The following is a 27,554-nucleotide window of genomic DNA, read 5'->3' as shown; positions in this document are numbered from 1 at the left end:
TTTTTTTGCTTAATCCTCGGATACAATCAACCAATATTTATTTCACTCAGAAAGAATACAAGTGAAATACTATAAGAGAAAAAAGATCAAATGCCTTAAAAGATGAGAAGACAAGTCAGAAGTGTGTTACAAATGAACCAAGAGCTGCCTATTTATAGGAATGAAATCTTCTTCTTGATGTCATCCATGACATCACTATGGGTTAAAATGTCAAGGTTTATCTTGTGAAACCATTTAATGGTTTACCAATATTTCAACTACAAATTTCCTACCTTGACCTTTTATACCAAAGAAGAATTATTTTTCTATCAAATCTTCACATTAATTCATCTAGAATATTGTCAAATATAACAATAAGGTGATGGATTCTAATTTGGTACAACTAGGGGATGAACAAATTGACTCAAAAATGCAGTGTTTGTTATCTATCATGGAATTAGCTTTGAGATGCACTTAGTGGCACCCGATGCAAGAATTAGTCAGCACTAGGTGGAATCAAGCAGTCTACTCTTGTATTAAATAACACTCGTGGTGTAATTTGTTTGAGCTTATGTATCATATTTCCCTCCTTTTACTTTTTAATTTAGTTAATTTTATGAATATCGGTCTTCGACAAATTCTTTAAGAATAAATAACCTAATTAAATATTTCCTTTAGTAGCACAATTACTTGGCTACCTATGCTTTCATCTTGTTGGTGAGGGTTCGATTTTCCATCTTGTAAGAAAATAAATATTTCTTTGCCATCTAATCACAAACTGCGTGCCTCCACTCCTTTTGTGTATTCAGGTGATCTTAACTAATGGATTGAACTCCCACTTTCCAAAAGTCAAGATTACTAGGGATATCCATGGTTTGATTCCGCCAGTTATTTTAAGAGATTTATATACAAATCCTATATAATGCTCTTTTTTCTTCATTGCAAAATTAAATTATAATCAAACACAAATAGATGATAAGGTAACGAGATAGATATAGAAATAAATCCGCGGAATCCTCTTACTAGCTTTCTATTTCAGTCATATTTCTACCACATTTGTATAAGGATTTTTGTTTGTTACCCATTCGATGTACGATATCTATTTTAAGTCCCCATTAATTAGGATTTTGAGAAGTTTCATCTACGCGGCTCCCTTTTCAAGATTCAAACATAAAATGATGTTAACCGACTTTGTTCATTAGTTAACTGGAGAAAAAGATAATGTTAATTGTTGATAAAGTTGCCACACATCTTAATAAGAAAATACTGTTAAAATAATTAAACGACTAGTTGTTTTATCCATCTAGTTAAAGTGACACAAAGGCATTCCTATATATCAAAACAATATATTAGTATACAAATTGATATGCAACTTCATGGTACCATGCATACCTCCACACTTTGGAAACCTCTCATTTCTTGTTTCCATCATCATCAGTAAAACATTTCCAGAAGATTTGGCTCATTTACAAAGGTTGAAATCACGAGAAATAACTTCACCCGAGACATTCTATCATCTTTAAGTTTGTTACAAAACCTATAGGCTTTCGATGAATCAGTTTTCGGGAGAAATTCCTTCTTTTATTTCCAATATAACACAACTGCAAGTGTTGAGTATGCAAAGTAGTTTTCTACAAGGAGAGATTCCTCGGGAACCTGTGGTTTTTACATCTGCAATTTAATCAACTCCATATGAAAATAATTGGTCGTACCTATAACAATCTTACTGGGAATCTAAGAGTACTCTGGTTTGCTGATAATCCTTTAGATGGTATTTTGCCAACATCTGTTGGTAATTTCTTAAATTCACTGCAAAGTTTACTAGGAAATGGTTGTAAACTGAAGGGCAAGAAATTGGCAATCTTACTGGAGTGACATTAATGATGAGTCTGTCTAACAATGAGTTGACCGGACATATTCCAAAAAATATACGAACCTTCAAGAATTTTACCTACAAAGAAACGAGATTAAAGGAACCATACCAAATGTTATGTGCAGCTTAAAGAATCGTGTGCATTAAACTTGTCAAGTAATCAGTTTTCCAACTCCGTGCGACCACGCTTAGGGAATGTTACTAGTTTGAGGAAACTTTATCTAGCTTATAACAGGCTGAATTCGTGATCTCATAGAATTCAATATTTCATCAAATTTATTGAGTGGAAAAATTTCCTTTGAGATTGGAAACTTAAAAGCTGCAGCACTCATTGATCTATCAAAAAATGATTTTTCTGGTAACATTCCTAGCACTCTAGGGGGTCTACATAAATTGATTAATCTTTCTCTGGCACATAATAGATTAGATGGGCCTATTCCATATTCATTTGGCAAAATGTTAGCATTAGAATTCATGGATTTGTGCTATAACAATCTTAGTGGAGAAATTCCAAAGCATTAAAAGTTTTTGTGTATCTCAAATACATGAATTTCTCATTCAATAAACTCGGTGGTAAATTCTTACCGGTGGTCCTTTTGCAAGCATCGCCAGGCAGTCCTTCCTATCCAATGATGCACTTTGTGGTGACTCTTGGTTTATCATGAAACCATGCCTAAGCAGTAAAGAAGAAAAATGGTGCCTACTAGTTTATATATTCTATTAGGGATTAGATCACTCCTCGCGTTGGCTGTTGGATATGTGGTGTTAAGATTGAGAAGGACAAAGAAGAATGCAAGTCAGGTAGATGTATCTGTGGTAAAAGAGCATGAAAGAATTTCCTATTATGAACTTGAACAAGCAACGGAAGGATTCGACAAAAGCAACTTACTTAGTAATGGGAGCTTCAGCATGGTCTACAAAGGAATACTTAAGGATGGTACTCTTTTGGCAGCAAAGGTTTCATTGGAGGGTACCTTCAAAAGTTTTGACACGGACTATGAGATACTCCAGAACCTTCGCCACAGAAATCTGAACAAAGTCATCACCAACTGCTCCAACCCTTGATTTTCAAAGCCCTAGTGCTGGAATACATTCCCAATGGGACACTCAATAAATGATTATATTCCCACAACTTGTTCTTGAATTTAATGCAGAGACTAAATATAATGATTGATGTTGCATTTTTGCAATGGACTATCTCCACAATGGCTATTCAACACTTGTAGTACATTGTGACTTAAAGCCAAGCAATGTCTTGATAGATCAAGAAATGGTTGGCCATGTTAGTGATTTCGGCATTGCAAAATTTTTAGGTGCAGGGGAGGCTTCCTTTGTTCAAATAGGGACAAATGCAACCATTGGATATATTGTTCCAAGCATATTAGAATATTGAGAGAAGTATCAAAAACACCTCCGAACTCGGCGTAGATTATTAGTTTCGTCCTTGAACTATTGACAGACTTAAAAACATTGCTCAACTTGATGAACTAAGTTTAAATACACCCCTCCCATTTTATATACAAAAATGTGTCATTCATGTGCTACACATGGATTTTTTTAACTAATGTTGCATATATATATATATATATATATATATATATATATATATATATATATATATATAAAAGAGAGAAGTATTAAAAACACCCCAAACTTGGTGTGGATTATTGATTTCGTCTCTGAACTATTGATAGGCTTAAAAATACCCCTCAACTTGATGAACTAAACTTAAATACACCCCTCCCATTTCATACACAAAAATGTGTCATTCATGCGCTACACGTGGATTAAAAAAAGAGAGAAGTATTAAAAACACCCCAAACTTAGTGTGGATTATTGATTTCGTCTCTGAACTATTGATAGACTTAAAAACACCCCTCAACTTGATGAACTAAACTTAAATACACCCCTCCCATTTCATACACAAAAATGTGTCATTCATGCGCTACACGTGGATTTTTTTAATTGATGTGGCATTTATATATATATTTAAAAAATAAAAATAAAGGGATTTTATTATTTCTTTAATTAAAAAGATAAATTAACATAAAGAAATAAATGAAAGAGTTTTGTTATTCTAAAGTTTAGCAACGAGTATTTCAGTTTCCACTTCTCTTCCCCACCAAAGCTTTTCTCCAATGTCACAACATAACCCTTCGAATTTTATGGAAATCAAAGGATTTTAACTCAGAAAACATTGGTTAAAGTACTGATAGGTATATGCTTTGTTATTTCTTTATTTTGTTAGGGTTTTGTTAGCGATTTTCTTACTGATTAAATTTCGATTTGAATTTTAAGTGCTTTGTTTGTTTTCATATTTTGCTCATCTTGTTAAGCATCGTCTTCAAGGTTAATATCTTCTTCGATTTGGGTTTGCAACAAGCTAGATGTCACGCCCCGGGAGGGTATCCTAGACGTAACCGGCACTCAGAAACCATTTCTGGCTCCCAAGCGAACCACAGATCACACATCCGTTCATTCATTCAATCAGCGGAAGACAAAAAAAATAAAGAGAATATTCGGTGGGCAACTCAAAACATCGATCTAACACAAAGAATAAAGGCCATGGGCCAACAAATCAACTCTAATATTTGTCATTAAAAATAGTTTGACAAGAATAATGTAAGGAAAGAAATACTCAATCAACCCTTCACTATCTAGTCTATGAAGCCTCTATCATTACTATCTAATTGGTGTCAATGACAGGTTCATGGCTACCTCAACTCAAAATGAAAAGGCTAACTCGATGCAAGATTTCATGAGCGGTGTCCTCCGAATGTAGGGAAGGACTCACCAATATGCTGAGTGTGAAATAGATCCCCAATGATGCTCCTATTGACGATCTATTAAACCTGTCTCTGCATCATGAAATGATACAAGTCCAAATGGACGTCAGTATGTGGAATGTACGAGTATGTAATATGGCAGAATGAAACATACCTCAAGAAAGAATAGTAGCGGTCCAAATATCTCAAATCAGAAAGATAAGAGAGACTCAACAAGGCGTCATAAGTCTAAAGTAATAATACATTTTTTAGACAAAGACCAATCATATACCATACAGTCCAATCCAATCATACACAATGCAGTTCAATCAAATTATTCAATCCAATTCGATCGTATATTGTTAGCTCGAAGTCAATCACATATCATCTAATCCAATCGAATCATATATCCATTCAATCATGCACAATCCAATCACAACTCATCTAACCCATCCCGATCATATACCCTCAACTCAACAATCAACTCAAAGGACTCAACTCAATAAATATGTAACAACTCACTCAAGTGTCCTAAGTCTAACAAGAAATAGTTTAGACAGGACCAACTCGTAAACCACTCAACTCAACTGACTCGGAACACTATCAAGACCTAAATGGGAGTTTTTCTTATCCGACAACCATCACCTATGAGCCAGTGATAGTACAACAATCAGACGTCGTTGCCACGTCCGTCCATACCTTGTCAGGGCATGAACGCCTCCCTAATCATGGATACCATCGATTAGTTAAGTCCTATCATTTCAGGACAATAAAATGGGAAACATCCAACTTTAACGGTTCGATCCCACGGGAAGCATCCGACTTTAACGGTTCGATCCCACGGGAAGCATCCGACTTTAACGGTTCCATCCCTACCTACGTTGGCAGCATAATTTTTGAGGTTCGAGTACGGACTATACTCTTACCCGCTTCGGTGCTCGATAATCCTCCCATGATTCCATGCTCATAAGACTCCATCCAATCATCTCAAACAAGCCCTCACGGCTAGTTTCATTTAGAACTTGCCAATTCCTCAATTCTATCCTCAATTCAACTCAATCAAGTGAAATGGCAAGTCTCATTGGACTCTTTCAAAACTCAACTCAAATCTGGCCTCATTGGACCTTCTTTCAAAATCGACTCATTTCAAATCATCAAACTCTTTTCTTTAAATTGATACCATCTCAACTCAATGGATGTAGAAAATATTATATGCATTTAAAATATAATTCCAACTCCTCAAATCTACCTCAAAATAGACATTTTTATGTAAAAATGTTCAACTCATTTATACTCAAAATACTCATGTTCAAAATAATTAAAAGACTTTTCAAACTCGACTCATGCTTAAACTCTTTTTAAATCATAGATGAAACTAATAACTCTTTAGACTCAAAATAGTGTGTAAATAGTTTATGCAAAAAGGTTCACAAATAATTTATTTAAATCTCCTCCTCAAAAGATCATTCATTTTCAAAATATTCCTAAGACTCCAATCAACTCAAATTATGCACATGACATACCACAAAATCGCATTAGACTCCAACCCACTTCATCACACAACATGCTCATCAACATAACCTCTCCATTCACATCATCTTCAATTACCATTATTCACATCGTCATCAAATATCATCATCACATCATCATCATCATCAAACATTATCATCACATCATTGTTAAATATCATCATCACGTCAATCGTCAAACATCTACTCCAAAATCCTTATTTTAGTCCTATGTTCAATTTATGGAAGCAAAAGGACATTCTTAACTATCCAATTCATTCTTTTCATTCCAATCAATACACATATACACAAAATCATCCATCTCAACTCAAGACAAATTATGACCAAAGAAATCTCATCTTGGGTTCATGTGAATGAAACATGAATCCATACTCTCAACAAAACTCAACTCAAGAATATCATCAACATCTATAAATCTATATACAAAGATACATTTGTAGTCAATAATATGAAAGATAACTATTTAGTAACTCAAGTCATTAAAATCATCAATCAACCATTAGTATCTAAAAACATTCTATAGTTTAGGAAAACTTTCAAGAAAACCTTTCTTAGAAGGTTCAACTCTTTCACAACTCCTATCCAACACATCTATGGGCATATGGAAGAACTCAATCCATATTTTAGGTTAGCCTTACATACCTTAGTGAAGACTTGAAGAAAACCTTGGTGTTGGGTCTTCAATGGAGAACTCGAATCTTGATGCTCTTGGAACTCTTCTTGTTGGAAATGGAGAAGAAGAAGAAGAAGAGAGAGGGATTTTCTAGGGTTTTTCTAGAGAGAGAGAGGGGCTAAAAATATGTCCCCAAAATGTTCAAGGATGATACATATATAATTTGGGACAATTCCCAAATTGCCCTTTCTCCAAAATTCTGAAAAATAGGCTGAAAACGCTCCTGGCGCGATAGTGGCGCGTCGCGCCATTGCAGCGCCAGGCCGATTAGGCCTAAAACCTGCACACCCGTTAGTGGCGCATCGCGCCAAAGACCAAACTACTGAGGCGTGTTCTTGGCGCGATAGTGGCGCGTCGCGCCCTTACAGCGCCAAGCCCAAGTTTTCTGGGTTCTGGAAAAATAGGCTTGAAAAACCCTGCTACCCAATAGTGGCGTGTCGCGCCAGGGACCAAACTACTGAGGCATGTTCCTGGCGCGATAGTGGCGCGTCGCGCCCTTGTGGTGCCAAGGCCATATTCCCAGCAGTTGCAACCCAGGCCTAAAATTCCTATCGAGCTAGTTCGTCTTAGGATCGTCATATCTTTTGACTCCGAACTCCAAAAATTACATTCTTGGTGGCGTTGGAAAGAAGACTCGACGACCTTTAATTTGGTAGGTCGTGGTCCATCCAGTTCATCATATTTCAAACGATATGGTCGTTAGAAGTCGACCCTTATACAAACTCCTTCGACAACTTACCCAAGACAAATTCTTTTGGACTTAGCTCGGTCCTAGGGGTCCTTTGTGACCCCACATCATCTCTAACACTCTTTAAATTTATTGGGGAATCATCTTAACTCATGCATATATGTCACAATACTAGTGTTCGACCCTACCCGAATACAAGCAGGGTCCGAATCTTAGGGAAAATTTTTGGGGGATGTTACACTAGAGCATTCAACTGTAAGAAATTGAATGACGGAACATTAGTGAACAAGTTTAATACATAAAATAAATCCGATTAAAAAAGCTAATTCATACCTTATAGTTTTTACAACCTGAAAATCTTTTTTCGGTATTGTCATCCGACTATGAAATTCATAATGTTGCCGAAAGTCCACATTGACAAAAAACAGTGATGAACACAATAGGAAGAGAAAGAATATTATAGCTATGAAATTACGCAATTAAAAAAGAGAATGGAAAAAAAATGGATCTTGCTTGGAGGTCTTTGTTATTGGAAGAGAAGTTAAATAGGAAGAAAAAGGATAGTAGCCGTTGGTAATTAAAAATTAAAGGGAAAAATTAAAAAAAAATAAGGCCAATGCGACATTTTTTTTTACTCTTTCACGTGCTTAAATAAACTGGAGGCACTTGCTATGCCATGTGGCATGAGAGAGGTGTATTTAAACTTGGTTTGTCAAGTTGAGGGGTGTTTTTAAGCCTGTCAATAATTCAGGAACGAAATTAATAATCGCACCAAATTCGGGAGTGTTTTTGATACTTCTCTCTAGAATAATTTAGAGTTTTCTAATATCGTTGAAATACTCAAAATTGATACTCTTAGTTTTGGCATATTTCATTTTTACCAGGAAACTTTTATTATTATTTTTAACCATGGTTGCAGAGTATAACCTTTATTCTTTATAAGAATCCCTTCTTTATATTATGTTTGATTATCTTTAGACCTTTATTATTGGAATTTCACTTCAGTGCAGTTCCTTCCTTTTCTTTTTTGTTGGTAGAATAGTGTTTGAAGATAAAAAAACATGCATGAGATGAATCCTCTGCAAAATGTAGTGCAGTATTAATGTTTAACAATTAAAAGCTTGACAAGAGATCATTTGTTTCTGAAAAAACTACATAAAATAGGCCTAATAGTGAAATTATTTAGGAAAAATTACTTAATTGAATGCTTTTTAAAAATTAATTAATGATTTTAGCGATATTTATTATTTATTACCATTTATAGCAATACATAACAATACTATGATAAATCTACACTTGTATTAAAAGTGAATTATGCATACAATATAAATGTATTATAAGTGTTTTAAAATATATATTATGTTTGTGTAGTAAGAAACTAACATAATGTATTATAAGTCTATTAAAGTATGTGATAAATGTATTATCTATCTATAAAACTTGAATTATATATGTTTTATAAATAGTTCTCTGCAATATGTATTAAAACTGTATTATAAGTGTTCAGTGATTTTTTTTATTGCTATAGATGGTAAATATTTCCTTAATATTATATATTTATGTAAGTTTCCCAATTATTTACTCAAATTGAAACCAACTCAAACTATTTACCTTTAATAGACTCATTACCCAAATTATTTACCCTCTTACCCCACTTTCTCCTTTCTTATTTAGCGTATGATGTCACCATGACATCAACATCACTACTATGAATTAATCATTTGTGATACTCCATCGATATATTGATATCATATCAGCATCATATATGACTGAGCTTAGTTCTCTATAATACTCCGTCGGCATATATCGGTATCGTATATTATTGAACTCTTTTTTTAAGAAATAAAAATGAAACAATTAAGAGAAAATTATTAAAGTCATAATCTTATTTATTAAACTCTAAATTAATAAAAAATATAATTTTTGTGATATTCCGTCGGTATATTAATACCATATCGGTATCATATAGGCCTAAGCTTAATCCTATTTGATACTCTATCAATATATTAATAACTTATCGGTATCATATAAGGTGGATGCTCATGTCCGCACGTAAATTTTTTAAAATAAAACCATTTCATTTTAAAATAAAAATAGATATAAAAGTAATTTAGAAGTGTTCTTATCCCTAAATTAAGGACTCCTCTATGTCGGCCCAAAACCTCAAAAAATATAAATGCGCAACTTTTCTTGTTCAAAGGGAAAACTGAAAGGCCTCTGCAAATTTAGTTTGGGAACATTTACAGTTTGCTGTTGTCGATCGAGAATCGAAGAGAGTTTTGGTAAGAATTCAATCTTCTCGCATACTTCTCTTTCCAATAACTCTAATCTGGCATTGATTATATCTTTGTTTAGTTAATTTTCGCAGTTGATGGATTCCGCATCGGCTAAGAGTATCTTATTGAGCCCTGAAGTTGATATCCAGAGAACACAGTATGCATTCTCTCTTCTCTATTCTTTGAATGTGCTATGAAATTGCGCTGATTTGATTAGCAAGTAAATTATATGTTTTGAATTATAGTTTTTTTTTGTTTCGTTTGTGTGGATAACAGAGGTTTTCGGACCAATTTGTGTGTGCTTCATTTAGTTCAGCAGCCTGTTACAGTCCACAATCATAGTGGATCGATAAACATGCCCGCTAGTCTAACCCTTGGTGTTGGGAAATATAGGGTTTTTCTAGCTATGGGTGTTTGGAACCAGTAAAAGTAACTTTTTAATTTATTTTTTTAACTTCAGAGTGGCAGTTCATACTTCATTGGACTAAGAGTATGTTTGACTTAAGTTATCTAAAGCAACTTATAAATTGAAAATAGCTTATAAGCCAAAAAAATAAAATCCTATTTGGATAGACTTATTTTAAGTATTTTTTAAGTTAAAATAGTTTTAAAGTTTTTTATGGGGTTTGGGTAAATGAAAAAAGTGTTTTTTAACACTCATTTTAAGGCAAAACAACTTTAAAAAAGCTGAAAGTGAAAAGTTGGGATTTCCAACTTAAAAAGAGCTTATCCAAACAGGCATGTTTCTCAGTCATTATCTAAACTAATTCACCAAAATAATGCATTTTTCGGAAATTTTATAAAACTAGAATAAACGTGTTTCTCAGTGACGTTTTAGGCTTTATTTTATCCAAGTTCAATGGCAAAAAGACAAAGGTCTAACGGAGTAAACAAACATGTAAGAGTAATGTTTTATTAATTCATTACTCTGAGGCACGTTTTATAGCTAAAATATTACTCACGGTAATGATTCTTTAGAATCCAATCGCGAACCATCGAATTCTGCAAATTTAAATCTTGCAGATTTATTTATAAAACGTTACTGATTGTCACGTTTTAAACACATTTTAACTTTAAAATGTGACTATCAGTTACGACACTATTAAAGTAATACTCCATTTTTCAAATTGATCACATATGATTATAAAATAAACACTATTGCAACGAACGTTCAACACATTCCAACAATATTCAACAATGATATTTGGAATCCATCAATGCATGACTTGAAAGCCCAAAATACAAATTTAATTTTGTTTACCTTTGATGAACTCATAACTCTTAGTGTTTCCATTCCACAACTGTTCCATGATTAAAGTGTTGAAAAACTGTAAAAAATTTAGGTATGTCTCTAAATGATTTCTCAAAGTCATTATACACCGCATTGATGTCCAAGCCATGCTTTTCGTATGTCACTTGATGGCCAATTTTTTTGTGAACCTTTGAGATGACATCTACCATCAAAAACTTAGGATTTTTTTTTGAATTTGGTTTAGAATTAGAGATGCAATCAAATTGGTATTTTAGGTTGACGTGACCCATATTACGTCCTTTAGTCTCACATTTATGGTTTTCAATATATTTTCCTATCTTGGTTATCTCCGACCTTTCGGCTTCGAAGAAACCACAAGAAACCCAATATATTATAAAACTTGCATCTCACAACCCATAGACTCTTGGTTGACGTTATCACCTTGAACTCTTTATTCTTGTGCAAATTCAAAATCATCACAGCCCATTTCAACTTTTCTTTACTACTAGAATACATACCTTTTTCAAGTCTTTTTTGGCATCCTCGAACCAGACTGAACAACATTCCATCTCAGATTCACATGTAAACATAAAAAATGTCTTCCTCATTTTCTGATGTCTTGAAGTAGGATATATCATGATTTTGCATTCAGGCACACGCTGCTCATATTGATTATGAAGTTTTACACTAATATTATTTTGACGGCATGGAAAAAGGCATAGATTTCCTCCTGAATTTATCCCGAAAAGTCAGTTACACGCTTAAACTATCACGGCGACCTATTACACACTTTTACTACTTAAAATGAATTTATTTACCCCCTAATACTGATGTGGCAAAAAAATAAAAAATAAAATAAAAACATGCGCGTCAGATTAAAACTAAAGTAAAAAAAATTAAAAAATCAAAATCACCCCACCCTATATCTCTTCTTCTTCACATTCCACTCATTATCCTCTTCTTCTTCGTTCTTTATTTTTCATAATAATTTTTTATTTTTCATCACAACCTCAAAGTGTGAGACAACGAAACAACATCGAAAAACTTTCCTCTGGCCATCGCCGCCGCCACCATCGCCGGTGAATCTTTAAGTGTCTTTGAAACAGAAAGACATTTATTTAAAACCCAATGCAAGCTTTGATTTCCTCCATTTACTCCTTATTTTGAATTTTGATTTTCTTCAAAACCCAAAAAGAAAGAAGAAATCTAGATGAAATTCATAAACAATTGAACTTTAATTCAATGGAATTGATGAGAAAATCAGGATTCTTTTGTAAAAAACAAAAATTTGGTGCTTTGTATTTGGATTTTTGATATTAGTGGTGGTGATATTTGATGGTGAAGAAGAGGAGGAAGAAGAGGAGGAAGAATAAAGGTGTGTAATAGATCATCGTGAATTTATGCCTTTTCCCCTAATATCATTGATATCTTCATCAAGTTCACTCTCATCATCTTTGGAAGGTTCATCTTCCTCCGAACTTTCATCACTAATTTCAGCATTTACATCATTATGTAGATCAACGTTGGCCTCGTCTTTTCTGTGAAAAAAGCATATTAGTTAAATTCTAGCAAGATTATGGGATAATAGAAGCTTGTTTCAAAAGCGACAAATTGTACTCTAAAAGGTTTTTTCTCCAAGAAGTGTTTTTTCTCCAAGAAGTTTTCAAGCTAATTAAGCACAAAAGATATCACTATCTAAATATACATGTATATTTATAACGTGTAGAAAGTTAAAATAAAATTTAGTATATCATTATTGAATCATGAAGATTCATGGGATGAGAATAAAAAAATGATAAACTACTCAACAAAATATGAATGAAGAAAGGCGGTTGAACAATCAGTTCTACAAAATGAGGTTGACTGATCATGGCACATCCATAATTTAGAGCCAATAGATTCATGTGATAACCATGGCGACCACTAATTTGAAATACATCATTTTGGTTTGTTGATTTGGACTTTACATACATCTCCAAAACATTTATATCAATCTTATCGGCAAAATTTTGAGGTATGGAAAATAATTTAGCAAAGATTGGTCATTCTCAATTTTAAATTCAATGAAACTTGTATTGTTACCTTGAATTGAACATAGATATTTTTCAGAAATATCCATTTGAATATGTTCACTATTTGTTCCCATTTTCTCATGCAACAATCCAACCAATTCAACATAGATTGTTGAAGTAGACATGCCATACCTGAATTTGTTCATTTCAGTAATTATTTTGCACCCCAATACGAAGCAACCATAACATTATGTTCAAAGTTCGTGATCTTTATTCCTACACATAAAAATAAGACATTTTTATTATAATTAATAAATCATAAAAGTAATTTTAGAGTTCTAGTAAAGTCTTAACATATTACGATGTATTGACTTGACTTATTTAATTCATACCTGATGAACTTTTGTGAATATTGTTATAACAATGGGCCACACAAGCAAAAGCTTTGCTGAATATTGTTGGAATGTGCTGAATATTCATTGCAACAATGTTTATTTTATAATCATATGTGGTCAGTTTGAAAAATGGAGTAGTATAACTTTAACAGAGTGTCATAATCGACTATCATGTTTTAAAATTAAAACGTAATTGTCAGTAACGTTTTATAGGTAAATCTGCAAGATTCTAAATTTGCAAAAATCGATGGTCCGTGATTGGATTCTAAAGAATAACGTTGCAGCTATAAAACGTGCCTTAAAGTAACAAATTAATAAAACATTATAGAGAGTAACATTTTATGTCTGTTTACTCCATCAAACCTTTGTCTTTCTGCCATTAATTTTTTTTGAATAAAATAAAGCCTGAAACGTTACTGAGAAACACATATATTCTAGCTTTGTAAAATTTCAGAAAAAACGTATTATTTTGGTGAATTGATTTAATGGTTTATTTCGGTCAAAAATTCTCACCACCAACATACCCAGTGTAATTCCACAAGTGGAGTCTGGAGAGGACTGTGTATATGCAGCCTTACCCCTATCTTGTGAAGATAAAAAGATTGTTTCCGATAAACCCCCAGCTCAAGTAAATCTTATTAAAATTATGGAAAAGAAAATACAATAATGTAGAAGAGAACGGTAACAACAACACATAATATGCAAACCGAAGAAAGTCGGAGAACAAGATAGTACATGAGTAATACTAACAATCCTGATAAGGGGGACTAGACATCGCTCGATTTTCACTAACCTTCTACCTTAATTCTCGACCTCCATATCTTCTTATTTGGGGTCATGTTCTCGGTAAGATGCAAGTGTGACATGTCGTGTCTAATCACCTTTAAATATAACCATGAGCACTATTTGTCATCTAAGTTTGCAAAATTTGTGCACTTTTAGTCTCACTATAAAAAATACCCATATAGTCTTAAACTTAACTGTGGTCTCTCTTGGAAATCACTTGATTTTCATCCCGCTAGATATATTGGTTTTCTTCCTTATTAAAAAATGGTTTTCTTTGCCTTTTTACCAGCAACCATATGTCTTGAATTTTCTTCTTCAGCAAGTTTCGAAACTATAAGTTATTTTTAGCTGTCTTGTAGCCCAATTTAGCGCTGTTCTTACGTTGTTTCTTACTGTTATTATTTTAGTATTTTTATACTTACTTTCACACTTCCCCATTTTTAGTTCTACAAAATTCTAAAACACTTGCTGGAACTGTTTTGGTTCCATTTCTTACTGTAGATATTTTTTGTATAAAACAAAATCATTGATTAGAGAAGAAAATAATTGGTCATCTTTTATTTTGGTTTCTGGATAAAGAGAAGTTAAGACAACATGAAATTGGTGGGGTGAAAATAGAGCTGGTTTTTTTTAAAAAAGGTTTTAAGTGACTTCCAAGAGAGATCACCGTTAAGTTTAGCACATATGGGTATTTTCTGTTACTGAGACTAAAAGTCCACAAGTTTTGCAAACTTAGAGGATGAATAGTGCTCAGAGTTATATTTAAAGGACAAATTTAAAGTTTCTGGATAAAGAGAAGTTATGACAACATGAAATTGGTGGGGTGAAAATAGAGCTGGTTTTTTTTAAAAAAAGTTCCAAGTGACTTCCAAGAGAGATCACCTGTTAAGTTTAACACTATATGGGTATTTTCTGGTAGTGAGACTAAAGCCCACAAGTTTTGCTAACTTCGAGGATGAATAGTGCTCAGAGTTATATTTAAAGGACAAATTAAATGTTCTACCAAAGTTAAGGGATAATTTTGGCCAAAAACTCTCAATGGATTCTTGTTTGGAAGTGTATTTATGGTCTTGGACTTGGACTGTATATAGGAATAAAGAAAGTTCAAATACAGAAATTAAAAATATGTATATATTAAATTGTATTGGCAGTGGATTTATCTGTGCACTCTCCACCGATCAATTTGAGAGACGTTTCTAACAATGTCGAGGCTTCCAATTTGATTTTGCTTATTTCTCTACAATTTAAGCAAGGAAGGAGCTTCATTGATTAGTTCTTCATGATTGGTTAATAGTGGTACTGACCTGGCCAGCTCAAATCTTTTAGTACCATAACTTTTACCAGCCAATAGTTGGTAGCTAGGGATGAATCCTTAGAATACAGTTTGACCACTGATTCATGGGTGGCAATGGATAACTCGTCTTAATTCTAGTTTTCCTATTTATGTGGTAACGAAGGCCGAAAGCAGAGACTCTCTTTCTTTTCCGAATAAACGCACGACTGTTAGAGAATAGAGGCGCTGTTTTTATGTAAAACCATGAGGTTTAAAGTTAAGGGGGGCAAATGATGCACTTTGCTAGAAAATGATGTCGAAGAATAAAAATTGGGCGGGGGTGCAAAAGATTCAGATAATTGAATAGGTTACTATTGGACGTGAACAACATGGCTTGAGTTTATATACAGAACTTTCCTCTTGGTATGGGGGAATGGTTCAGTTTCCTTGTTTTAAGAGTGCAGATAAAATGATCCAATAAGTTATCGCCTGAACACCTATTTTTATTTTTGTGGTCATGGAAATTGCATTTTTGTGAATTGTCCCTTCGTTTTCTCTTCGCACTATACTTTGGTTCTAGTAAATATTAACTTATATGCATCTTGGTTACAGGTACCCATATGTGACGGGTACATCAGTTATCGGCATCAAGTACAAGGATGGTGTTCTGTTGGCTGCTGATATGGGAGGTTTGTTTCTAATTTTGGATTTTGTGAAAAAATACTATTTTGAAAATCATTTGGTCTCATTCTAGTTTGCTTGCTAGTTGCTACTATTATAGGGAATTTTGTTTTCTGTTTACCTTTTGGTTAAGCATATATTACAGAGGTGGATTGATCATAGGAACTTCTGTTTTTCTGATTTTATTGATTCTCCTATATGAATTTCTTTATAAGTTTCAGCCAACTGGTACTTTGAGCACTTATAAAATCTTCCCAACACTTAAAATGGTGTTCAATCTAACTTGCTCATGGGGGATGTGGGGATATCTCATATTTGGTGTTACTGCTGATGAAAAGGGGAGACACCTCAAAATACCAAATTTTGAGCTCCTTAATAAGTCATTTACAATAGGAATTTGGGCTATATACATTACTTATTAGTTTATGAGAAGTTACTGGAGCTAACTCTTGTTTTCAAGGACTCTAGATATTTGAAATTGTTCGCGAAATAATTCATTGTCTTCACCAGATCGTGAGATCAATAAATTGCTTTGTTCATAGTCTATGAAAATAAAAAGAACGGAGAACTAATCCACGAGAAGTAGAATGGGGATGTGTTCCATGTTATAAAATGGATAACTAGCTATAGGAGCCCTCTCCAAACAATTATTTAATAATTACATGAATTTTGGGTACTCAGTAAGAGAAAATGTACAAGGGTGAATATGAGGCTTTCATGTGTCCAGACGCATCTTGGCCTATTGAAATCCCCATATATATTATTTCAACCCAAAGAATTGAAGTTAATATGTTTTGGATCTTATCCAACTTCTTCTTCCTTCTTTGCCTGGTTGGCCTAAAAAATATTATATCAGAAGAAATTCTGTAACAGGGAGTGTCAAGGTATATCTAGCCAACAGCAGTTGCTGACTGTTTAACAAAAATAATTGATGATTGAAACACTCTTTTGTTGCAGTTAACACGAGCAGTACCTTTAGTGTGATCACTTTGCGCCACTTTATTTACTTCATCTTTGGCTTGGAGACTAATTTTCTGCAGGGTTTTCCTCAGTTGTGATTAGTACTATACTATTCCAAGCTTGAGGGACTCATAAATATAAAGTGATTTACTTAATGTAAAATTCATGCAGAAAAAATTATGCAATTCATTTCATTGTTATAAGTTATTATGTCTGGAAGTTGAAGCTGGGAGTGGGCATAAAATGAAAAAAACGAAATTTTTGGTTTTCCACTTTCCTTGGTCAGTTTACGTTTTATATATATCTTTTTAAGTTTGGTTTTCTGGTTCGGTGCTCAGTTTTGATGATTCTTTAGAAAGGGGGTTCTGGTTTCTGTAATGATGGATAATGCAGTTCTGGTTTTAAAAACGGGGTTCTTGTAATAAGGATGCTCTCTACCTTTTAATAATGACAGATAATGCATGCACATACAGTTTAGGTTCTTGAACATTACTCTAAAAGGATAAACCATAAAACAGTTGTTCATTAGTACAAAGCTCTATATACCTAGAGAGTTGACTTGTGTTTAAGACTTTAAGGAGTCGTTTGGTATGGGGGTTGGGATAGACAAAGTTATTCCATGGATTGGGATATCCCATGGGATTAGTTATATCACCATATATATGGGATAACTTATCGATGTGATACATAATCCGGGGACTAACTTATACCCCTAACCAAACACAGGATAAAATAATCTTGCATTTTATCCCGAGATTATTATCCCTTATCCTTCATACCAATCTTCCATGTCATACTGACTTTGCCAAAAAAATTGTTATATTTTGTGTTGTGGTTGCCTTCTTTCTTTTATCAGGCCCAGCCTCCCAGTATTTTTCTACTCCACCTGCAGCTGGCAGTCTGGAGTTGTTAGACTACGAATTTTTACTAAGAGAGAAAAGAATGTTTAGGTCGTATCCAAATTAGAAGTCAAGATCTATGTTGTAGAGAGAGTGTCTCATATATTCGAATTTAGTCAATTCGGTACTCCTTCAGAACTGCAACCTTTTTTACATTGTTAGCAGCTATATTAAGACGGTAATGGGAATCAAGTAGATAAATAGGAGAATGACCTTGAAAGAGTTTGTCTTGATCGGTTTTCTACCATTGCAACTTCATTTAGTTCAGCTCATACATGCTTAAAACTGTATAATATTTCTTAGTTATGTTGGTCATTTTTATGTTTGTCCTTTCAGGTTCCTATGGTTCAACAATACGTTATAAGAGTGTGGAGCGATTGAAGTCAGTGGGAAAACACTCCCTTCTTGGTGCTAGTGGTGAAATTAGTGATTTTCAGGAGATATTGCGGTACCTTGACGAGCTTATGTAAGTTTATCCTGTAGAAGTTACTACTAATTGAAGTTCACGTTTTGCTGTTGGTGTGATGAGTTTTGAATTGCTAGTGCTTCTGCTTATCTGTGTATGATACAAAATGTTTAGTGGCTTATGGTACTTGATGCTTCATGAATGCAGCCTGTATGACAACATGTGGGATGATGGGAACTCCTTGGGTCCCAAAGAAGTGCATAATTATCTAACTCGTGTGATGTATAATCGAAGGAACAAGTTCAACCCACTTTGGAATTCTCTTGTACTTGGTGGGGTAAAAAATGGACAAAAGTATCTTGGAACGGTAAAAACCATTACATTTGTCTTGCACATTCTCTTACATGCTTTACTATTATTAAGCATTTGTTCGCTACATTATTGAGTCCCATTATTAAGTGCTTAGTTATGAATGTTGCATCATTCTGTTATTTTCTTCACATCAATCAAATTTCTTTTATTTTAATGTTTTGATAACCATATATTCTTTTAGGTTAGTATGATTGGTGTCCATTATGAGGACAATCACATGGCTACTGGATTTGGCAATCATCTTGCAAAGCCCATTATCCGTGATGAATGGCGTGAAGACTTGACCTATGAAGAAGGTGTTAAGTTATTGGAGAAATGTATGCGTGTTCTTCTGTATAGGGATAGATCTGCGGTCAACAAGCTTCAGGTATAGCCCTCCTGCAAGATATGGACTTCTAAGAAGACTTTTTTTGCTGTTACCTTTCTATAAAAGGAAGATTTTTGTTACTTCAGTCAAGTATAAGCAGAAGAACCTAAATGTTGATCTTCAAAGTCCACAGCTTTATCTTCCTCAAAAAAGAATGTCCACAGTTTTATTTCGGAAGTTAACGCCACATGTTGGTATCAGTGACTTCTATTCCTAGATGTACCAGAAAACAGTAAACATAGAAAGGGGAGTTTGGAAAGATTAAACAGAATATAGAACTTGTAGGAGATTTCAGATTTAGAGTTGAATGTGATGATAGATGCATCAACTACTTTTTGACTCCTGAATATTTAACTCTTGGTTGATTCCTCCTTTCAGCTCCCATTAATATCTCTGAGTCCTGGCAATACATTAACTATTGCATATGAACAAGTTCACTGAGTTTGTTAAATAACAAACAATGACACTGTCTACTAAGTGTTTGATCTTCAATTTTCAAATTGCTGCATGAACTCGCAGATTGCAAAAATCACGGAAGAAGGAGTGACAATTTCTCAGCCATACTCATTAAAGACTTTCTGGAATTTCTCTGCTTTCGAGAATCCAAGTGCTGGTGCGGTGGGGTCATGGTAACTAGGCCCTGTATGTCGTGTTTTAACAAAAGGAAATATGTGGCACGTTGCTGGTTTCTAAAGTGCTGCATAGTTATGATGTGCAACTTAAAAGATATGCCACCAGCCACATCACGCAGGCACGTCTGACAACTGCTGCCATCTTATTTTCCTAAAACGCTCACTTTCCATCTACTCTGATTAGTTTGCAAATTTATTTGGTGTTGTATGGTTCATCACCGGTTAGACAGGCACTTGTATGTGTATGTGAAACAGCGAAAGAATCCTTGTTAACCTGTGTTTTGGCAACATCTTCATGTTTGGAAATTTTTTCTCTCTTGTTTGCTGCTTATTATATCTTTCGATTCTATGCACTATCCCTGCTTCCTTGAAGGAATCTGATCCCAAGTGATATCCAAGACGATGTTGGTGGAAACTCTTTCCTCAATAGGTTGTTTTATGTTGCGAAATCCTACTAAATAGACTTAGGCAAAATATATCACCAATCTGTTTATTTCTTTTGGTACGTCTGTGTGGTGGGTTTCCTTTTTTCTAATTAACTAAAAAAGAAATTGTGTCAAATCAAACGCAAATTGACATGCTTCTAACTTGATTAAATTTTAATGAATTCAATAAAGAAAGAAATGAAATGATCATTGATCAACTATACTTGCAAAAGGAAAATAACAAATTCTGCAGCTGCACCCATTTCCTCAGTCTTCATACACAATCTTGAGAGTCCTATGATTTGCTTTTGTCTGGTGTATCCTTCTTGCCTGCTTATGTATAGCTGGCTTGTGAATTGTGATGTCTACATGTGTTTGAAACTCTTTTCTGATTTGAATCTTAAAAGGCTGAACCTCACACTATATTTGAAACCCTCTGCTGGGTTGGCAAATGGGTGGATTTGATTGAATTTGAATGGATTAAATATGAATTGAGTTAAAATAAATTGAATTACAATCCACCCATATATTCAATATAAAATATGGGATTTAGGATTTAGTCAAATATGAATTTGGATAAAATGGTTGGAACCGATTTTAATCTCCGAAAATCAAAAAAATATTAAATCCAGTTAAATTGTTAATACTCAACTCCTACCGTCCACCCCACCCCAATATTATTATTATTTTTTAAATAATTTTTCATAAAAAAAAGAAACTTATTTGTTTTTCACTTTGTACCCCCATCCCACCCCACCCCCACGTCCTACCCATACCCCCCCCCCAAAAAAAAAAAAAAAAAAAAACAAAAAAAACAAAAAAAACAAAAGCTTGCCCATCCTACCCCTACTCCCACCCCCAGCCGCACCTGCCAAAAATAAAATTCAACATAAGAATATTTTTTTTTTTTAAAAAATAAAAATTGTCCACCCTACCCCCAAAAAAAAATTCAAAAAAACTTCACCCCGGGACCCACCCCCATCACACACCCAAATTTTTTTTATAAAAATCTTTTAAAAAATTTCAATTTTTTTCATCCCCACATCCACCTCCCCTAATTTTTTATTTTTATTTTCTAAAACAAATAGTGCAATTAGAGATTTTTATCATAAGTGAGTGATATATGAGTATATATGGATTTTCATTTTTTACGCATTTTGTTCATATTTGTATGAGCTTAAATAGGTTGAAGCTCATATTTACCCATTTAAACCAAATAGAAAAAATTACCTAAATACACAAATTATTTTATCATATTCTCTAAAATTTTCTACTATTTGAAAAAATTACAAAAATTCATACTCTCTCATATTCTCTGATACATCACTGTACGCGATGTATTAGTCGGATACATCACTTTACGTGATGTATCGGGACGTCAGATATATCACTTTACGCGATATATCGATTGGATACATCACTTTACGTGATGTATCATGACGTACGTGATGTATCCGTAAGTGACCAAAAAGAAGGAATTTCAGGTAATTTTTAAAATAGTAGGAATAGAGTAAAATCAATATGAGATTTAAGTAAAATTTACAAAAAATTATGAGTGATCCACTTAATTTAATATTGCTAAATGGACTCATTGCTAAAATTCCCACCCCTACCATCTGCCAAGCTTTGCTCTGTCCGCAGAGGTGGAGTCAGGATTTGAAACGAAACTTATGAGTTTGAGAGTTTTTTTTGTCCAGATAAAATTTGAATAAAGTTATTGAGTTTCGTCGAACTTGTAACTGAAGCACTAGCTCCGCCCTGTCTGTCTGCATTTCATGTGTTTTGAAGAGGCAAAAAAGGACTTTCTACCTGATGCCAACGTCCTTTGGGAATCCAGATCTGTCATTTGATGGATCAAATCATTCCACTAAGCGATAATATTTAACTCAAGCTTTTCCTTTTGCCTACTCCTGAAAATGGAAAGGAGCTCATTTTCTAGAAAAAAGAAAGTTGATTCAATAGACAAAGTAGAGCAGGAATCACTTTAAAAATAGGAACCTACGAGTTGTTTAGATTTTTCAAATCTTTCTATCTGCCTCCTTCTAAACCTAAATAAAAGAACCTGTCAAAAAAAAAAGTAGCACTGTTAGCTGAAATATGTGAAGTATCCATAATTGGCCTTATCGTAAAAAATCAAAGAGCGATATATCTCATGACACGCTCTGTGTGGCATTTTTTTTTTGAAAGTTCTTATAACTTATAACTTCAAAAGAATCATTCTTTATGAATCAAGTACCCTTCAAACAAATCAAGTACCCTTCAAACAAAGGGTGCATTGCCGCTTTGAGTGAAGAAAAGAGGCATACAACTCTCCGTTGTACTGCGCTTCCAAGTGTGCTTGTTCCCCTTCTTCCTTACCCTGATAAGTCTTTGTGAAATAACTTGGATGAGAAAAAAAAGAAGGCGTTAAGAGACCCTCCTGGCCCAACCAACCATCATGGTAATTTATAGCATCTTTTTTAGGCTTAATATGCAGGAGTATGATGCTGGCCAATAAATTAGGCCCCTTTAATATTCCCATATCTCTATCGTCCAGCATCATCTCTCCTGCGTAGCAAGCCTTTTGATGCTTTTCCTATTTTGCTCATTCCTGAAAAAACTCAACTCTCTCTATATTTCTTCTTTCTTATAATTAATCAAAGAAATATTGGGATGTACTAATTGTCAATGTTGGAACTATTTATCCTTTTATCACGTTTGTGATTGTGTTTTGTGGTGTTTGAACCGGTTTGTACTAGGGAGGGGTAGTAGAATAGCCTATCGAGAACGTTGTTTTGCTTATCCTTTTATATTAATAGTTGTTATATTGCTTTTTAACCTGAACTTAGAATCTCAAGGTGAATTTTAAACCCCCTACATCACTGAGTCACCCTCTAGCCAGTCTTGTATGGAGGGGATTCATTGATCAAAATCTATAGATATACATTGTGTAATTTTTGCCGAAGGGGTTCGAGTGAACACCCAGACGCTCTTCTAGTTCTTCCCCTGCTTCTTATACTTCGATTATGATATTCTTTTGTTATAATTATACTGTTCAGAATGATTTGTCATGATTTCTATAGTAGTTTGCCATAACTTCATCACTTACGTTATTTTCTTTTTCATAAGGCTTTGAATTATTCTTTCATTAAGCCGATGGTCTATCAAAAACAGTTTCTCTACCTTCAAGATAGGGGTATGGTATGTGTACACTCTATCCTTTCAATACCTCACTTTGGGGGATTACAACAAAGTGGCGGTAGTGGTTGCGTTTGAACTAGTTTGTGCGTTCCACGAGGTACCAACTACCTTTTACTAATAGACATATCGGGCAACTTAGTCCGCTAAACCTTAAGCAGACAGGTAGCTAGGGGCAGCTTTAAGGTTTCTGATTTATTTGAATTCAATACTTGACACGAAATATACATTTATATAATAAAAGTTTATTAAAATGGCAACAAATAGTATATGTGAATCATACTTTAAAAATATATATAAAGCTTAAATCCTGAATCCACATTTGTGAACCCAAAAAAATCAGATAATTTTATCTCTACAATAATTTTAGTTTCTTAAAAATAATTATTTTCACCTATTTTATTGACTAGCTAACTCATTCTCGGAGGCTTCGCATTCTAAATTTCATCTCTTAACATTATTTGGTGCATGTTCCCAACCATATTAGGTCACTATTATAAAGACCAATAATCATATTTAATCAAATAAAACAAAACAAGATAGGACAAGGAGAAAATTACACAAAATTGAGGGGAAGAAACAATCTTAAAGTGGCATTTAATGTTTTCTATACAACTTGTTGGGTTTCATTTTAGTGGCTTGAATTTTATTTTGTTATAAGCCTCATCTTCCAGAAATGGTGATGTCCATACTCCTACGTCATCTTTTCCTGAATATGGAGTGGAGGTTTTTTTTCCCTTTACCCCTATTAGGTTAAGTGTCACATCATATATATTAATGATTCAACTAGCAAGTGGTACGTATAATTTTATTGAGGCATAATATATAAATATATTTTTTAACTTAATCTCAAATAAAATTTATGTTTTTCAATTTTTGGCGTGTATACGAGAATAGAGCTACGGGGGTGGGAAGGGGTTCATCTCTTCATCTGATGATCTAAACCCCCTTCACCGAAAAATTACACTATATATATGGTCAAATTTCAAATTTACATATATATATATATATTCTTTAAGGGGAAAATCATAAATTCACCTCTGAACTTGTCACGAAAAATCAATTACATGTTTAAAATATTGTGACGATCTATTACACACCTGAATTACTTAAAAGTGAATTTATTTCAACTCTGACACACAAACAACCAGTCACATGATGAGGAAGTGTTTCATACTAGCTCCGTGCCATCACCATGTTACTGACACATCAATAATTATGTCAGATTTCAAAAAATAATAATTCTGCCTCATCAATAATTATGTCAGATTTCAAAAAATAATAATTCATGTCACTCAATTACTTCTTCTTCCTATACACCATCAAACTTACCATTAAACCACCACCATTGTTGCCATAATCATCAAATTCACTTCTTCACCATCATAGATTTCACCACCCACAACCAAATTCACCACCGGAATCTTCCACAACCATTGTCATCATAAAAAATTGATAACAACAATAATAAATTTGACTAAATTCACCATTGGAATAACATCACCACTAATGAAATTCACCACAATCATAACTATAAATTTTAGCATCCACATCAAAATCACCATCAAGCCCGCCGCCATAAAAGATCTATGAACATATACTAAAAAAATAGATTTTGAGCAAAACTCAAAAACTTTTTTTAAAAAAAAAGACAGATCTGAGAATTTTCTTATTTCAATGCTCACAATCAACAAAATGACAAAAATAAATTGAATAATCACTGCTCGACTTGACAAATTTGATGAGGGAGTAGTAAGAATTGATCAATTTTAAATGTCTCGCCGGAATTGTTTTTGAGCAATGAACCTAATTAATTGAACAAACTCGCCGATCTTTGCAGTGAATTTCTGTCCCTCAGCCTTGTTTTCTATTTTTTTCTCTTGAAAATTTACCATGAAAAAAATTATTTTTCTCATTAGCCATAGCAAAAAGAGTGTTTGTGATAAGAAAAAAATATAGGAGAAGAAAGGTAGGGTGGCGTGAAGGAGAAGGGTGGGGGTGGGGGAAAAATTGGCTTTATTTTGATTCAAACACACATTATTTATTTTGTATTTAATTTTATTTCTACGACAATTTTGAGGATTGAAATAAATCCACTTTTAAGTAATTCAGGTGTGTAATAGGCAGTCACAATAATTTAAACGTATAACTGATTTTTGGTGACAAGTTCGGAGGTGAATTTATGCCTTTTTTCTATTCTTTAAAAAACATAGTTGAAGCTTGGCTTGATGGTTAAGGGGATTCATTTCTTGTTCGGGGTTGTTGGTTTGAACCCTAGTAACTTTTTTTCCCCTCTTTTTAAGCTTTTGTCTATTAAGGCCTATTATTCCTTATTTTTCATTGGGCAAATTTTCTTACACGAAAAATAACTCACTTTAAAAAATAAGCCACTTATTACATGAAGTGGTCATTCAGCACTTTTTAGTTACAAAACTTGGACCTTCGGCCACATTATTTATGATCGACGACTTTCCTTTTTTGTTGTAGCACTACGGTCGACATCTTCCCCTTTTGTTGTAGCCCTTTGTCTCTCCTCCTCCTCCTCCCTCTTTTCCCTCTTTCTCTTACTCCCTCCTCCTTCTTCTTCCTTCTCTTGCTCCCTCCTCCTTCTTCTTCATTGCTTATCCTTTCAAAAAAATGACGTACCGCAAGCGTGAATTATTTTGTCATAATCCAAAAATGAAGGTCATGATGACACACATCCCAACACCCAACTTGATATGTAATCCTTAAAGTAAAACTCATATGAGATTCCCAAAGGTGAAGTCAGGCCACAAAATAAACAAAAGCCTTATACGAGACTTCCAAAGTGGAAGTTAGGACACAAAATAAACAAAAGCTGGACACAAATAAAATATCCCTAAACCTGATGTCGTAAGTGTGAATAACATCTAACACAATGATCGAATCTGATATACATCATAAGTCTTTGAACAATAATAAAGATTGAAAATAAAAGCTAGAACTAATGGCGGTACAAATCCCAAGACCTCACCACTAATCTGAATAGTAAGATATCCGCAAGAGAGAGAGATTAGTTGCCGCACAGAATATCCTGACTAGGATCTGCATCAAAAAGGGACACAAAAATAGGGGGTGAGTACAATCCACATGTACACAGTAGGTTAAGCCGACTGAGTATAAGGAATTAATCAAGACTATGAAATAAACTAAGGAACGCCTCCACCTGCATAAAGAAAAGTCTCACTCCGGCTACAGTGCCGCCAATTTATATAGAACGATGCGAGTAAAGTAAACACATAAGGACAATTCAATATCACATAATATTAGATAAGGTAAATAATCCAAAATGAGATGCAATGAGATGTTGCAATGATGTGGTGATACAGTGGAATCAAGACTGTTGCACAGCCTATCATATATACACCTGTCAAGTTGTGCTACCAAACAGGATCATGGGGTCTCGCAGACCATATACCTCGTCACAATCTATATGTATTAACTACTTCACCCATCCAACTTATGGCCAAAGACTGATGATACTAATGTCTCATCCGCTTGCCACCTAACTTGTGGTCAAGGATACAAAAATATGTCACATTTTCTTTTTCAAAAAGAATTTCCAGAGTACTCAACTTTCTAATGAGGATGAATGCATTCACAACACATACAATATAGAGGTAATATTCAACTCGATATGTAATACAAAGTTCAAAGTTCTCAAAACTTAACCTAAACATGATATTCACCCTCAATAGACAGTAATGGGAAGGAAATACCTCAAATTAAATGTTTACCCCTTTTCAAAAATGTCTTAGTACTCACGTATGCTCAAAAACCCCAACTCAACCCATCTATAACACCCCTTAAAATTTTTCCCTAAGATTCGGACCTTTTTTGTACACGTGTAGGGTCAACCGTATTTATTTTGAAGTATGTGCTTGAGTTAAGATGAGTCCCTGAGAAATTGAAGAGTGTTGGAGGTGATGTGGGGTCACAGAGGACCCCTAGGACCAAGCCAAGTCCAAAAGGTTCATCGTGGTTAAGTTTTAGGATGAGTTTGTGTATAGGGTCGACTTCTAATGACCCTATATTTTGAAATACGATAATCTGGGTGGCCCACGACCTATCAAATTAAAGGTCGTCGAGTCTTCTTTCCAACGCCACCAAGAA

At 34.0% G+C, this 27,554-nt stretch overlaps 1 protein-coding gene and 1 long non-coding RNA gene across 3 annotated transcripts; one reads left to right on the top strand and one right to left on the bottom strand.

The window, feature by feature from the left end:
* The first annotated feature begins 9,652 nt into the window (after nt 1–9,652).
* Nucleotides 9,653–20,135, top strand: LOC129901166 (proteasome subunit beta type-4-like). Of its 2 annotated transcripts, none has more exons than XM_055976290.1 (7): nt 9,653–9,789; nt 9,876–9,940; nt 16,114–16,190; nt 18,378–18,507; nt 18,655–18,814; nt 19,001–19,186; nt 19,706–20,135. In XM_055976290.1, exons 2-7 carry the CDS (start codon nt 9,879–9,881, stop codon nt 19,817–19,819), a joined length of 729 nt encoding a protein of 242 aa, XP_055832265.1. In that variant the 5' UTR covers nt 9,653–9,789; nt 9,876–9,878; the 3' UTR covers nt 19,820–20,135. The 2 variants fall into 2 exon arrangements, with proteins under 2 accessions (XP_055832265.1, XP_055832264.1); XM_055976289.1 differs by having other exon boundaries at nt 9,863–9,940.
* A 1,705-nt stretch (nt 20,136–21,840) lies between these two features.
* Nucleotides 21,841–22,984, bottom strand: LOC129900277 (uncharacterized). The gene is made up of 3 exons (XR_008769592.1): nt 22,480–22,984; nt 22,246–22,305; nt 21,841–22,153 (listed from the first exon to the last, which is right to left on the bottom strand). It is a non-coding gene; the product is annotated as an uncharacterized LOC129900277 (long non-coding RNA).
* Nucleotides 22,985–27,554: the final 4,570 nt, after the last annotated feature.

This window comes from Solanum dulcamara, chromosome 8 (assembly GCF_947179165.1).
Source record: "Solanum dulcamara chromosome 8, daSolDulc1.2, whole genome shotgun sequence".
Classification (NCBI taxonomy): domain Eukaryota; kingdom Viridiplantae; phylum Streptophyta; class Magnoliopsida; order Solanales; family Solanaceae; genus Solanum; species Solanum dulcamara.
The sequence above is the reverse complement of the archived record's forward strand: the minus strand, read 5'-3'. Positions and strand labels throughout refer to the sequence as shown.

Excerpts from the sequence above, each read along its gene's own strand:
- LOC129901166 (XM_055976290.1), top strand. The coding sequence starts at position 9,879 with ATGGATTCCGCATCGGCTAAGAGTATCTTATTGAGCCCTGAAGTTGAT. Across the intron at positions 16,191-18,377 it reads GTTGGCTGCTGATATGGGAG|GTTCCTATGGTTCAACAATA; the intron begins GTTTGTTTCTAA and ends TTGTCCTTTCAG. Across the intron at positions 19,187-19,705 it reads CTGCGGTCAACAAGCTTCAG|ATTGCAAAAATCACGGAAGA; the intron begins GTATAGCCCTCC and ends ATGAACTCGCAG.